We start from the raw sequence: 16,171 nt of genomic DNA on the forward strand, positions 1-16,171 counted from the left end.
TGAATTCTGTGTTCAAAGTAATTTTTCTTCGCTTAAATCGCTTAATTTTTAAATTGACTTAGGCCCTGTTTACACAAGAATGCTCGCGGCGCTTTGGGGGCTTAAAAATGCAAAAAAGTGAAACCACCCTCCATAGTGGAAATCTTAAAAATGCTCCACTGCCGCGTTCCCGTGTAAAGGGTAAAAACGCAAAAGTCTGCTAGACAGTGGAGGTTGTACGCAGGCTCGTGGACTTGGTGTTGTTGTGTGGCAGTGCTTCACGTTGCCACCAAGCCGCCTGGAGTGCATACTACATTGACTTTTCACGCACTTTTGCATCACCGTATGTATGCGGATTTCCCACCCAAAACGCTCGTCTAAACGCAGAGTAAAAAGTGATAACGCAACGCCACTTTTGCTTTTTCTCTTCAGAATCTTTTCCGTGTAAACATAGCCTTAAGCACGCTATGATGGTCAACTTTCCATTGGGGTCCATTTGGATCACCGTCCAAATTTGTAAGAAAACAGCTGTGGTCTGTATGTTAATGAAGTTGAGACTTGTCCCTCACCTGCTCCCGTTCTACAATTGATGACAATTTGCTCATGTGATCACATAAGTGATGCAGAAACAACAACTTCTCTATGATAAGCCATTTTGGAAAATGAGCTTGTTCTAACCATAGACTGTAAAAAATATGGACAAAGCGTCTGCGACGTCACCCATAGACTCTCTGAGGAAAGGGTTTGAGGCTGTCTATGGGGGGTATGGGCGGTGCCATACTGGAAAATCTTGGGAAATACAAAATACAAAAGTTTCAGAAAGAATACAGAGTTGGTATGATGTGTTGTGTCAGATCATGGCCGAGACGTCAAATTCACTCGGCGCAGCCCGTTATCACCTGTCAATCAAAGTTAACCGCCCTTAGTTGTCATATATTGTATATCTAAATATGATCTAAACTAACGAGTTAGAAAAAAATTCACCCCCCTCACAGTTGTCAGGCACGCGGAACATATTGAAGTTTACAATAAAAGTCCATGGGACCAAACTGTAAACATTATGCTGTGAAAATGGATATTTTAACATGACGTCTATGGATATTTGCTCCCTTTTGGGACCGGCCTCTTTTCACACTTCCGGGTAGACTTCATCTTTCAGATTAGAATGTTGCCGCTTGGTTCCAACACCTATCTTGGAGTGGAAAGGGTTGAGGCAGATATTGTCATTTCTTATGCTAATTTGCCTAATTACAGCTGGATTAGCTGGATCAATAAAGCGATTCATCACTTTATGTGGGAATAACTATTCAAGAGAAATGCACACATCTTACAGATTTACATCTTAGTGGTGTGTGTGTGCATCAACAGTATCTATAATTCAATGATATTTCAGTAATACTTATACAGTTGTCCTGTTTGCTTGTTTGTTTGTTGGCAGTGACTGTGAATATGTGAATTGTGAACATGCTCTCGGTAAAAATAGATTGTAAAGCTGAGAAGTTTATATTCACTTGCACAGGATTTTATTTTTTTCTCAATTCAGGACCACAGTGAGCAGAGCTTTGGGGCTTGGAAAATCCCATTTAAAATTTCCACAAAGAAATATATATTTTTTACTCCTACCATGAGCTCAGACATTTTAAACAGTAGTATACGTCTATTGACACAACTGTAAAAAGTACTTCAAATTAAACATTTACTTACTTTTTTTGTTGTTGATTCATATCATGTTGAAATGTTGTTTTTTTTTTTTTTTTATTCTCTGTGCAGGTGGATTTGGTAAAGATCTTTATTGAAGAATATTTTGAATAAAATAAATGGTAAAGATACTTCTGGGTCAGTCATAGTTGCAGTGTATATGTAGTGCGACATCATATGCACTGTAACTGACGCCGTTTTGTTTAGTTCTATGCTTTTCACATATAAGTCCGTAAGCTGTGTATTTCTTTGATATGGCATGCTGTGTTAAAGAAGTCTGTTTCTTCCAGTCGCTGCACGTTTGTGTTCTTTTGGACTTTTGGACTCACTTGTGTTTGTTAATATGATAAGATAAGGGATCACAGTGAAGGGCTCGTTTCATGCTGAGATTATTTGAGCACTCAATAAAGCATGTCTGAAAGCATAGTAAAATCAGTTACATGCTTGCTGTGAAATTAAATGCCCCACATACTGGGGAAATATATCATATAAAATATATAAAATAAATAAATGTAAATAATAGGCTAAATTGTTCTTCTGTCCTTTTTATTGTACTTAGCACAATTTTATAAAAATGAAAAACACAATCCAGATGAAAAAGTTTTATATTGTCCTCCTGAAACTGGATCATGCAGCAGTTAATAGATTCACTGATGTCCAGGCTGCTTGAATACATAGAGGATATGAGATCCTAGGGGAAATGTGATGCTGACTGATAAGTAATGGCTGAAGGGCTTCAGACTGAAGTTGTTGATTATACTTGTGATATGAAGACAATGAAGATAATATGAATCTCTGTCGTGTTGAAATGAATTGAAAATGTGTTTTATGTGAGGCTATATTTTTGCTGCATGATATTAGAATGACCCTTTATGCACAAACCATTTTAATGTAGTTCCTCAAAGAACAGCCAGACATTTGTCAGACAGGTCCAAGACGATGTTTCAGAAGACAAAGTCAAGCCCCAGGTCTGAACCTTCAAGTCACTTCCCAAGGTTTCAGTAGTCATGAATCTGTAATTGTATTAGGTCTTATTAAAAATACATGCAACTGTGAGGCTATCAATGCAATATAGATAAAGAACTAAAATTTGCATATAAAGCTATAAATCTCAAGCAGTCTCAACTGCATTCATTCTGGTTTATTGCTAGAACTACATAATATGACACAAATGTATTTGCTAGTATAAAACACAAAATATAAATCATCATAACTTATTAATATTGTTCCAAACCGGAATGATTTTGTTCCAAGAAACAAAGGCATTAAATATGTTGAAGATCCATGGCCGTGATTAATGTGCTATATTCCAAACCCTTTGAAAACACAGGTTTGTGTGATGAACGGGGAGTTTCATAATTTTTCAGTGATACTCTTCCTATCCAGTGAATTGTTAAAGGATTAGTTCACCTCAAAATGAAAATTTCCTGATAATTTACTCACCCAAATGCCATTCAAGATGTTCATGTCTTTCTTCCTTCCGTGGAAAAGAAATCAAGTTTTTTGAGGAAAACATTTCAGGATTTTTCTCTACACAATGGACGGATTTTTTGCGCTGCTGACGGCTTCTGATTGGCTAATGTGTCTTTACGATTTGGGTTATATCGCCGCCTGCTGGTGTTGAATGCTCTTGACAGTGCTTGATAGCATGTTTTTGCATTGCATTGAGGAAAAACTGTCCATGTGGACAGACTGACCTCATGAAATTGCGTATGTATGACACGGCAATTCGTATTTCCATTTTTGGCGTGCTATCAACACGCATAATCGCTTTTCAGCGTGTAATGAACGCCATTGACTTAACGTTATTACTGTATATATAAATATATGACTTACCTCAACCCCGTCCCTAAACTTACCCGTCAATGGGGTTAATGGCATTTATGAGTATTCCCCTGCCATCCTAGGAAAAAAAAAAATCGCTTCCCAGATGTAGATCTACATTTTGCTTCGTTTCGTACATGCACGCGTATAGCTCAAAATGCGTATAAATAACACGCCACTTGACTTGAAAGTGGCGTGTATGTTTACGCAAAAGTCATGATGTCATGTTGGTGTGGACAAGGCCGTATAGAGCAAGCTTGCTCGTAAACCGCCACATGATGTTCCTTTCTCCAAAAAAAAAAAAATGATGAAAACAGTGTAATGCTGAATGAAGACTCCACAGATGTGGGAAAGAATATGAAGCTGATTTCCCCTATAACAAGGAAGTATGCCTCTGGGCAATTTCTGGTTGTCCAGGAATGTTAGCGATGAAGCGATGTGGATCTACTTTTTTGTCTTTGTATCTTAATTTATTCATTGCTATCACAATGTTTTCAGCAGAACAGTCGTTTCACCATAGTTTTTTCAATGCTAGAGTATCCTCACTATCTGCGGAATACTTTTTTTTTTTTTTTCCAATTTGGTTTCTTTCTGTTCTGCTGCCAATTCCTTAATTTTCTCTTCAAGCATCAGCTTCCAGTTTTGATTTCCTCTTCTTTCAGCACCAACTTTGTCTCCAGCTCTTGGATTCTCACTTCAATAGATGACTCTCCCTGTGCATGTGTTTTCTTCTTATAGTCTTTTTGTATTTATTCCTCAAACCTCAAAGTGCTTTCGTGGTGTCACTTAAGTTTTGTGCATTGAGTGAAGTGTCTAGTTTTTCTTTTAGTGCAACAATTTTAGTGTCGTTTAATTTTTTGGTTAAGATTTTTTACAGCCTCCCTTTTTAGGGGGGATTGTTTGTAGCTTCTCCCTCTGCATGGCAAGCTGGTGCTGTCGCATGATTTGCAGACTTTTTTTTGTATACTTCACAGGATTCACACTTTGATGAACTCCTTGTGTTTTTTACAGGAGAAATTACGGAAATCCTTGCAGGAGTAGGTGATGGCTCAGGCTCCATCTCACTTTTCATGACTGAGTTCCTTGGTTTCAGATTGCTCCTCAAATGAAGACATGAACTTAACAGTCTTTGCCCTGTTACTCATTATGAGCAAAGATAGACGAAGACCACATGTCCATTCAAAAGGTCATTCAATGCACCGGGCAGGGAAGAAAAATTGTCCATAACATGTTGCTTGGCTTTTCCTGCGGTCTGGTGTTGAGATTTGCATTTTGGCCTTTTCTCTTCTGAGGCATCTTAACATCTAAAAGTTAATATAAAATCATTAACATTTTGAATTAAATACAGGAAATGGATAAGCACAGAAGCACAAGCCAATTAGTTTAAATAAGATGCAAATAAATGGCCCAGAATCTCATTATCTACAGAAAAAGACCACACTTTTAATCATTCAAAAGATAAATAATTATGTCTTGTATTTTGGGCATTTTAGACGGAACATTTTCAGCTGGTCCTTTAGCTGTTCTAAAAAAAAAATAATTGTGCTTTTGGAGTATTTTTTAAGTGATAATTTCTTGGCTTATGCGTGTGATGTCATCACAAAATTAAGTGGCTATCCCTGCAATGTTCTTGTGTTATTCTTTGATTTGTCCCTCAATTAGATTTTTTAACGTATGTTTGATTTTAATTTGTCCATTAATTTGTGGTTACTTTTCTATTCAGATTTGAATAGAAATAGAATCTGCAAGTCTTTATAAGCTATGCATATTTAATATTCTAATTTATTATTTCAGCACATTGTAATTTTTGTATTTACACTTACCCAGATTTTTTAAACATTATGGCCCATTGACTTTTTTTTTTTTTTTAGCTGAGTCACAAATCAAATCATTTGTTATTAAATTAGGGGCCACTAAGACAACATTTAGAGAGAATATTAAGTTCTTTCTAAATGATGTTTTATTCGGGAGGAGGAGCAGGTGCAGATAATTAACCCAATCACCACAAGTGGACATCAATCAGTAATCAACTCAGGACAAGATAAATAACTGTAGAACCCTCTTTTGTTCCTTGACAGTTTTATCAACATCCCATTTCCACCACATCTCCTCACTTTTAGTTCACATCTCTAGTTCCATCTACTCTTACCGACAGGGGGAGTACTCTGGGTTCAGGCATAAATTCCGAGCTCGGAGCCATCCACCCGGACAGCACGCCAAATACGCCTAATCTTTACCATAATAATTATGTGTAGATGTGAATTCATGAATCAGACTTTAAACGAGAACCTGTAAACGCTGATGGCGTTCACATGCGCATTAAGAATTTATTCTATAGTTAGAGTAGGTGTAGAGTGTTGGAGAGTAGAGAGTTGAACACTCACACATGCTTTGATCTTCAGTTAATACAGAATACAGTTAAATATAAATGGTCACTTGAGTATGGAAGCTCTTTTCCTCCACAGAAAAAAACAAACAATTGTGACTTTTTTCTCAATTGCGAGTTTACATCTCGAATACTGACTTTATTTCTCAGAATTGTGCAGATATAAACTCGCAATTGTGAGTTATAAAGTTAATTTGTAAGGGAAAGAAAGGACTTTTAACTTTTAATAGTTTAATATCTCACAATTCTGACTTTATAACACAATTGCGACTTTATATCATGCAGTTCTGACTTTTTATCTCTCTATTGCGTATTATAAAGTTAGAATTCTGACCATTTTTCTCGCAATTCTGAATTTATAACACATATGCCTAATTGCGACATCGGCACAGAAAGTACCATTGGACGACGTTATCCATACTGTCATGCAAATCTTAAATAATTAACGTTTCAGTCATGCTAGAAAAAGTTTTTGGCCAAAATGTTTTTATTAAGAAATTAATAAATGTTGGCACATTTGTGTACTGTAGCTTGCAAAGAGAGAAAAGGACCAGGTGTGTAAAATACAGGAAAAGACGTGACATGCTGTAGAATATAAGTGTGAGGAAATGGAAGTGTGGAAATGGAAGACACCAGTGAGCTCTTTTGGCTTTTCTTCCTACACAAAAGCAACCCTCCTACACACAGGACACCATTTTACATTTTAACAAGCATATGAAGAGAAACATTAGAGCGACTCTTGTTTTCAGGGACTCAAGGAAGCAGGCAGCGAACAAAATATAGAGGCAGAGAGAGAGAGAGAGAGAGGGTAAGAGAGTGAGAGAGAGAGCTGGCACAGGCTGAGCCAGGCACTGACTGTGTGGACACGGAGGAGTGCGGAGAGAACAGAAACGGCAGAGCAGGAGGAGTGTATAGATGGAGTGACCCAGGAGGAGGAGAGGAATGCTGAGCGAACAGACCGACCGAGCGCGAAAGGGAAGCCGAGAGTGCCGTGGCAGCAACAGCAGAACAATTAAAACAGTGCAAAGGAAAACAAAGTCACCCATGCTGAGCAGCTTCTGTTGCTCGCTCGCGCTCTCTCTGTTTCGAGCGACCAAAGAGGCAGAAGTGAATCCGTCCAGACAGCGATAAAGGACAAGAGGAGACACGCGAGCGGCAGGGGGAGGAGCAAGCATGCTTTGATTGACAGAGTAAAGAGGAGGGACACGGATGCAAATTGAAGAATTTAATTTTCCGGGAATGGATATTTTTAGCAAAGGAAATTCAAAGATCAAGGATGTCGTATCAGTCTAAAAGAAGGATGGAGAAGGCAAGGAGAGAGAGAGAGTGAGATGCTGAATTCCGACCATGTCAGAACAGATTCCACATCAGCGACATTCAGCCCTCCTACAGGCAAGAAGTCAGTGTGTGTGTGTGCGCGTATGTGTGTGTGTGAACTAGCACGAAGTACGACCTCTGTAACACCAGGCGTTTGGCCATGTGCCCCCATTGTTGAGGACAGAGGCAGAGAAATGGGAAGGCAAAAAGTCAGTACAGTATCACTGTCAAAGCCAGAGAAGAAGAGGTAAAAAGACAAGAAGAGTGTGATCATGGGGCTGTGGGGTCAGTTGTAGATAGTGTTCAGGAAACCCTCTCTCTAGGGATTGTGGAAAATATCCATTTTATGAATAGGACAGCCTGCCTGGAGACTCTCTCAGATCCTTTTTTCTTGTGACTTGCCTTCCACAATCCATCTCTTTTTCATTATTGTTTCTTACAATCTGTCTTTTATCTATTGATTTTTTTTGTCTCATTAAGATCCGGTTCACTTGCCTGAACTTAAGGAGATTCTGCAAGAATCTCAGATGCAGATTGCAGGCTGTCTGCTAACCCAGACTAAGTCTCGGCACCGTGGCCAGATGGACTGAGGAGGGGAACAAAATAGATCTAGAAAGAGAACGGAACAAGGAAAATAGCCTGGGGATGTTGCCTGAAGGTTTATAGTGAGCTGTCAGCGAGTATGAAGACACATGATGAATTTTGTGTACCTTAGGGAGCAATGCATGTGTTTGTGCGTGAATGTGTTTATTCAATCCAGTAATGAAGTTTGCATACATTTGCATACATGACAGGATATTAAAGTGGAAATCAAAGTAGAGTTGGGATTGTACACTTCAGTTGAACCTTGAGTAGTTTTGCAGGCGCTACAATAGTGTGTGACTTGCTGGACTCTATAAGTGAAATTAGTATTCAAGAAATCAGTGTTGTGGCTCTCTCTGTGCTCCTGGAGCCCCATGAGGGCCCCGGCCGCGGAGGCCTGGCTGGGAGATGAAGGCGCCCCCCCTGCTGCTATAGCAGCCCTGTGGGCCCTCATGGCTCTGGAAGGCCCTTGTCTGCGCCCTGCCTCGCCCATCCCGGGCCAAGGCGGGGCCCGTCGTCGCCGCACACGAGCCGGAGCACCACGAGACAATCTGTCCCACCTCACCGCGGCACTCCTAGCGCGGACTCGCCTCCACGGATTGCGGCACATCTGTGCCGCGTCAAACTCACTCAGCCGCCGGGCCTTTTGGATGCTGGCATTCTGTACATGTCTGGGTCTTCTGGTTTCCTGGTCCTCGAATCGGCTGCTTCACTGGCTGGCCTTTCCCACTCACACAAGAATCCACACAGAGTGGGCGAGAGAACTCGCTTTTCCCACAGTCACTATCTGCAACAATAACCCCATTCGTTTGAACCACCTCTCTAAGAGCGATCTGTACTTTGCGGGTCACTGGCTCGGACTGTTGCTGGCCAACCGCACGGCTAAACCCTTGGTGCTGGACTTGCTTCAAGATGACAGGCGGGCATGGTTTAGCAAGCTGTCAGATTTCCGTCTTTTCCTGCCTCCACGGCGCTTCGAGGGCACCAGCATGGAGTTCATGGACCGCCTGGGCCACCAGCTGGAGGATATGCTACTGGCCTGCAAGTACCGCGGAGAGCCCTGTGGAGCCCACAACTTCTCCACAGTGAGTCTGAACAAATGACCTTCACCTCTATCTCTCTCTCTCCCTCTGTCTCTTTCTCTGTTACCTTTTCTCTCTAGTGTTTGTCAGATTTGCTGTGACTTATTCTTTCATGCAGCGCATGCACAGATTCTGCTCTGACCTCTCGTTAGCTTTCGTCCTGGGTTGCCCTCTCCGTCATGCTTCAGATATTTCACAGCGCATTTTGTACACCCGTAGCAGAACTTTCTGACCCCAATTCATAAAGACAGTTGTTGTTTTTCTCAGGGAGTCCCGTGTTGAGCGCCAGCTTTTTACAAACACATCAGGTGCACTGATCTTCCCAGGCTGATTTTCATAATGCCATTATGATTGAGCATAATGTGCTATTTGCATTTGCGTTGCTCATAAAGACCTCCAACTCCAGGACGTTCAACCTATTTCCACAGAGATCTGGTAGTGTAGCAACTGTCTAGCCTATTAGCAAACACAGATTTTTTCATTCCAATAAATAATTAGCCAGGCGTGACATGATTAGATTATGTCGATTTTTCTGCCCACGCCTAAGATAAAATGTCAATCAGCGTCAACAGTTTGCGGATGAATTCTCTCTTTTTGCTCACCTTCTTGCAACAGTACAGCGCACAACACTTGTTTTTACATGAATATTTATCAGTGCTTTTCAGTAAAATCTCTTTATATTCATAGAAATGTGTGTTGCTTTATTTTTCTATACATTGCCACCAGTCTCAGACTCCTATTGTTAGTGCATGTCATCCTTCTCCTTGTGCTCATCCTGTTTCTCCAGTCACTACTGCTGTAGCTGTATTGCATACACTCTCACTCCTTTCTGAGCAAACACATTATTCTGAGAAATAAAACTGTTATATTATGAGCACTATTATAGACCTTTAAAAAGCCTTTAAAATCAATGAATACTATTCAAAGTAATGAAAGTTTAGAGATTTTATAATGGCAGAAAAGTATGATGATGTATTTAAATGCATTGAAATTTTTGAATGGGTTTTTTTTTCTAATCAATATTTCCAAATGATAAAAAAACACTTTATATTTGCAGTATTTTATTATTTATTGTTTGTATTAATATTATTATTACTGTTTATTTTAATAAAATGGTAGGTTTTTGTTGTAACAATTAACCCCATTTAGTATAGGGTCAATAATAAAATAAATGTTTAATCACTTTAAAAGGTTTAAAAGAAAATACTGTATGTAGCACAACATTATGAATATGTCTCAGAAGTTTAATTTTATAAAAGATTAAATTACAAGGTCACTTCTTACCACTGTGCCACAGCTTTTACAGAATTGTAGTTACTGTACATTACAGAATATATACAGTAGTACACTGTTCATTTTCAAGTTTATGGGCCCTATGTTGCACCCAGTGCAATTGACTTTGTACACCGACGCATGTATCATTCATATTTTGCACCTGTGCAGAGCAGACTTTTCCCTCCACAGACGCACGCTGGCTAACTAGGGAATGAACTTGTGCTGCCTGTGCGGTTCAGCGCAAAAAAGGTGGCGTATTCTGGCACAAACAATCCCTGCTGCTATTTTTCAGTTCCAGAAAACAATTGTGCCACTGACCAGAAAAAACCTAGTCTAAAGTCAATGGCGCGTTGCGCATACATTCAGATGCTATTTTAAGCGCACATGTTTGGCCATAATACAGAGTGTGAACAACGCACATACACTGTAGATGATTCTCTCATCTACACAGATGCCTTTTCCTTTTTGCAAATGATACATTATTACAAGGAAAGATATTAAAACAAGGGAAATCATTGTTGCTCCATGATGATGGAAAATATAGGTATAAAGCTTACACATTTACCCAAATTATAATATGCATGTTTAACCGAAGCTAATTCAACTACGTTTGTCCAATCCCCAATGTCACTTCTCTTGAACATCAGTCTCCTTGGCTGTAAACGATTCTGAAGCGTACTTGGTAAATGCACTGTTATAATAGAGGGTTTTCACGACGCGTCATCAATCCGGAAGTCGGCCATTTTGGAGGCACAGGACATAAAGAATGCCATTGAACTGAACGGACTCTCAATTTTGGCTGATTATTTCTGCCAAAAAAAATTGTCAAGTTTTGGTCTGTACTTGGTCTGTACTTTGGTCTGTTGTTATGTAACGTTACAGATTTTTTTTCTTGTCTTTTCTTGTCTGTGCCGGTTTCAATATATGTTTCAGAAATAATATTTTTTCAGATCGTCAGGCACTTTGCAACTAAACAGCATTGTTTCGGCAGCGACTTGCAGCATGTCTCCTCTAACAACCACTGACGTTTACATTTTATGTGGCGTGAGATTTGCATATAACCCGAAATCCGATCGTTCAGACTGAGGTATATTTCCTGGTAAGTTATTTGAATAGGATTTCAAACCACATATGGATGTTGCTTAAAACGGATTTCATGTGCTTTTTTGGGCTGACAATCTGATCGTAGCCTATGTCGGAATAAGAAATAGAAGGAAGTATTAAAATATTGCGCTCTCTCCTGCTTCGATAAGTCCTTCTCTATATGATTTTGCACCTACCACAGGTTTTTTATGTGTTTTTGTAGTGTAACAAGCTGTTGTTTACACCCGAGTGCCTCCATAATGGCCGCTCATGCGGGTTACCGCCCAGAATATGACATCGGTGAAAACCCTCTATAGTATTGCGCCATGGAACAAGTGCACCTTGTTCATCATGCTCTTAAAGGGAATGTGATATGGCGCTCTTATTGGTTTGTTTCCCGTTGTGCCCAAACCACACCTATGAATAATGAAGGTACTTTAGACCAAGCCTTTTTAGATTTGCGTCGAGCACAAGAGTCATTTATCCCGCCAGTTAAATAGCAACAGCGCCGAGATGCGCCCCCAAAGTTAGTTGCGCTTCGCACTTGAAACTTGCATTTTAGATCATTAAAATAGTGCCCTATGTGTTATTAATTGGCCACTGTTAAATGTTTTGTAAAGAGTTGTGGGATGTTGCAGTCAGTATCGGAGTGAAAGGAGTAGGATGCACTGTTATGTTGACATTTGTAAATTAAGTAATGTTGTGGGACTGGAAGAAGGATTTTTTTGGGGTTAATATCCTTCCTCTCTCACCTTCTTTCAGTCTCATATTGTGATTTTTACCACTCTATTGTTTCTCCAATTCTCTTGATGTGGGGAGAGGTGGAGCGCGGGCAGATGTTCTCTCTCAGGCTACGTTTCAGCAGAGCTTCTTGCTGCATTTGTGTATCTGTGCGAGACTACTTTGCAACTCTCTCACAATATTTCTTAATTAGGGCTGAATGTCACTGTGCTGTTTTTCGCTGTGTTTAGGAACAGCACTGCAGTTTGTGGAGAATTTTAACAACCCATTTTACAATAACAATAACATATGTGCCTTGTGTGCATATTTTTCAGCCCTCAAACATGCCTTATGTCTTCCAATGTCAAGTATAGCAAAAGTTTGAGACGTGATGATTTATGTGTCCGTGTACACGAGTAGGTTTTTTTTAATCGCACTTCCTACCCAACAGCGTTCATATTTACTTAGCTCTTATACCTGTAGTAGTCACTCAGGGTTAAATACACCCCTTTTAAGCAACACATTCTCATCCCAAGACGTCATCTAACTGACGCTTTTGACCATACGTCAACATCTGACGTTTTAGGGTACCCTTTAACGTCAGTTAGATGACGATCCTAGGGCGTCATCTAACTGACGCTTTACCTTTATTGTCAGTTAGATGACGCGGGTGGGTTTAGGTCTGGGGTAGGGTTAGGATTAGATAGCGTCATCTAACTGACGTTAAAGGGTAAAACGTCGGATGTTGACGGGATGAGATCATGAGAACGGGCTGTTTTAAGAGTTTAGAAAGTGGAAATCCTGTGTGTGATGGCTAATTTTATTCTTCCTCATCCTCTCAGTTTTTCTCTCCATTACATTAGCTTAACATTATCTACTCATTACAAAGTGTATTAGAGACCCAGTAAGACAAACGGAGAAGCCCCAGCAGGGAAAACTCTAATATCCAGCTTTGGGATGTTTCATATGAATGCAGTTTGTCGGTTGGATGTTATAGATCTAAGCAAATTCTGGCGTCCTCATAAATATTACATTACAAGCTTGAAATAATTATATGAACATCAGAGTTTATTTGCAACACATTTTACTGTATTAGTACTACTAAACATGCAGTATTATAATTAAACTTAATGAAGTTCTGCACATTTGCAAACTCTTGAGCTTGGCTATCTGTATATTCATAATTGTAGTTATGGAGACATAGATTTCCATCACTGCATCGCCATGGTTACACTGTTAGTCTGCCATGTCCATCACTTGATGGAAATGGATGGGTTTCATTAGCTCCAACACTGCGTTGATTAGTTTGGTCTGGCACTGTAATGATCCTTGAGGTTGAAGCTTTCCGTCAGGGGTTCTCCCGTCTGGAACGAGAGCGAGAAGCCGTGCCTCCCTTCTGTGGTCTTTCTAGTTTCCTCGAATATCTGTAGATTTCTCAGTTATGTAGCCAATATATTTTGTTGTGTGACGGGTGATTAACTGAAACATTTCTTGATATGTGCAGTATACTGTGTGAGGTTTTGTGGTTTTGGGGGATCTGCTGTGAAAGTGGAGACCGAGGCTATGAGATGCGGTCAACCAAGCCCAACATAAGGACATTTCTAAACAAGCAAAGAATGTGCCACGTTCAAATTGACAGTCAAAATGTACTGTATGTTGTGTGTATTATTCTAATTTTTGTATCAGAATTAAGCCAGACCGACTCACCATATATGAAGTTCATAATGATCTGAAACTATTGAGATCTCCTGTCCATGAAATTATTAATTTGAAAGTATATCTAAAACATTTAACCTTTCAATATTTCTGTCAAATGGAGCACTTTAACCTTGTAAACATGCACATGAATGTTATGATATGAATGGAAATGTGTTCATATTTGTTCAGTTTCAAGCGCACATTTTTTATTTATTTTAAGCATTAGAGGAAATTAACATAAATCAATATACAGACGGGTAACAGCACTGGAACAGCCTCGTATTTAAAAAAAGGTTTCTGGCCTGCATTTCCCAGTATTTTGTTAATGACATGAATGATTTGATTAACAGTTCTAAAATCCAGGAGTTATTAATGGCCAAAGTGACAAGACATAGCGTGGGGGAAAAAAAGTCCATGTCTTAGTTTTTCAAATGTTTACTCATTACCATTACAATTACTTACTGCCCTTTATGCCACTGGCACATATGGCAGCAACAAACGTCCTTATTACACTAATATGACAATTAATTGGTCAATGTTCCAAACCACAAGAAAAAGAGACTTTTTTTATAACCCCTGAACAAACACCCTCTTTCTTTGTCTTTTTTGGATCACAGTAAATCTGCTCACATTCTGCTTCTGTCCAGCAAGAGATCACTATTCATAACACAGTCAATCTGAATGACTCTCATCTGATTTGATACTCATTCTTTCTCTAATCTCCTTTTCCTTTCTTCTCACCTCTTATAACTTCTTGTCTCTTCCCTCGAATCTCTCAATGCCATCCACTCTAGCACTCTCTCTTCTCCTTCTCTCCCTCAGTTCCTCTTCATCTCTTCCCCCTATTCTCACTTTATTCACTATGCACAGCTCTTCTCTTCTTGTTTGAGAAGCAGAATTCAAATTAAATTAATTATTATCTAATTAAGTTGTTTTCAAACATAGGGTTTATTACGTCCCAGAGTTATTATAAGTTTTGTTTTTATATAGTTATGCATATGTTCAACGTATGTAGAAGCATACACATTGTTTTTACTTGCGTTGGATTGACAGTTCACCTGTGTCATTTGAGATTATAAAATAATATAATACACTATTTAACTAATTAGAATGAGGACAGGAACTAAAGTTAAACGCTCTAATTAAACTGGTACCAACTAGCAGGGATATGTGCCATCACAAATTGACACTGCCAGTCATTTATCTCATATAATTGTAAACTAGAATGAAAGAAAATGCCACAAATCATTATAAACTTAAGTGTAATACTATTCTGAAATACATTATGAAAAATGGCACCAACCATTAAGCAGTGAGCCTGACCTTGACACTGGCTCCACAATTTAGAATAAAGTCTTCAGACTGTATATTAAACTAGATGTCTGTTATAATGAGACTCTGATTACTGGTTTTTGTTTTCGCTACCGTATAACTTACAAACAAAAAAACATTACCCCCATGGACCTTCCTCAACTGGTTTTGGTTTATCTTACGCGGGTCAATCTTACCGGTGTGCATGCAGCATCATGCAAAAATAAAGGTTTATAGTAATGGATGTGATTGTTAAAGGGATACTCCACTTTTTTTTTGGAAATATGCTCATTTTACCATTCCCCCAGAGTTAAACAGTTGGGTTTTACCGTTTTTGAATGTATTCAGCCGATTTTCTGATATTTAGAAGAATATCAGTAACCAGACAGTTTCTGGTCTTATTGACTTCCATAGTTATTTAGTTATATAGTTATATTTTTTTTGTACTATGGAAGTCAATGAGACCAGAAACTGTCTGGTTACTGTTATTAAAATGTAAAATGAGCCTATTTTCAAAAAAAGTGGAGTATTCCTTTAATGTGGTTTTCATACTTAGATTTATTTTGTGCATTTCCTTGAAGTTTGCATGATCAACAACATACAGTACTGGTATTACATTTAACATTCACTCGCACATGATGCCACTCAAATACAGTCACAAACGGACTACATGTTTGTCTGATACATGTGCAAATATGTTTAATTGTTAGTTATCCCCCCCAAAATCTCTAAATTAGGCTATTTGTGTAGGAATTTACTCACAATTACATCAGTATATCTGTTCAACTCATTTATCAGTCACTACTGGAGGTGCCACAACATTCGGCGACATCTTCCGCAACATTGTCAGTGGCACATGAGACATGACACAAACCATCGGGATATGTCGCAAGTTTTAGTGGCACATGCCACTATCCACTAGCACATGCCAATGAAAACTGAATGTGTCACTAAGCACAGCAGAAAGTGCAAATGGATTCTGTGCGGTAGGATGCCATGGCTATGTTAATAATACAGCTACTGCTTTTCTTTTAAAAAGAACAATGCCATCATGTAGCAAAGCAGAAAAGATTGAACATTTTAATTATTTTCCATGAAATGTATTTAAGTTCTGTTAAATCAAAGAAAATGTACAATGTATTTTGGAAGAATTAGAAGTTGTTACAGTTTTTTTTATTGATCTTAATGTTGGGGATATTAATAAAAGTAGAAAAAC

General features: G+C 38.9%; 1 protein-coding gene across 4 annotated transcripts in view; it reads left to right on the plus strand.

Moving 5' to 3' along the window:
- Positions 1–16,171, plus strand: part of asic2 (acid sensing ion channel subunit 2) — a 345,693-nt gene that overhangs the window by 217,647 nt on the left and 111,875 nt on the right. Inside the window, exon 1 of one of the 4 annotated variants that reach the window (XM_039686361.2) lies at positions 6,687–8,871. The exons of the other annotated variants lie outside the window; for them this stretch is intronic. Coding sequence (XP_039542295.2) covers positions 8,161–8,871 — 711 coding nt within the window. The 5' untranslated portion in view covers positions 6,687–8,160. Of the gene's footprint in view, positions 1–6,686; positions 8,872–16,171 lie in introns of those variants that run through there. 4 annotated transcript variants of the gene reach the window in all.

This window comes from Pimephales promelas, chromosome 3 (assembly GCF_988280905.1).
Source record: "Pimephales promelas chromosome 3, fPimPro1.hap1.1, whole genome shotgun sequence".
NCBI classification, from domain to species: domain Eukaryota; kingdom Metazoa; phylum Chordata; class Actinopteri; order Cypriniformes; family Leuciscidae; genus Pimephales; species Pimephales promelas.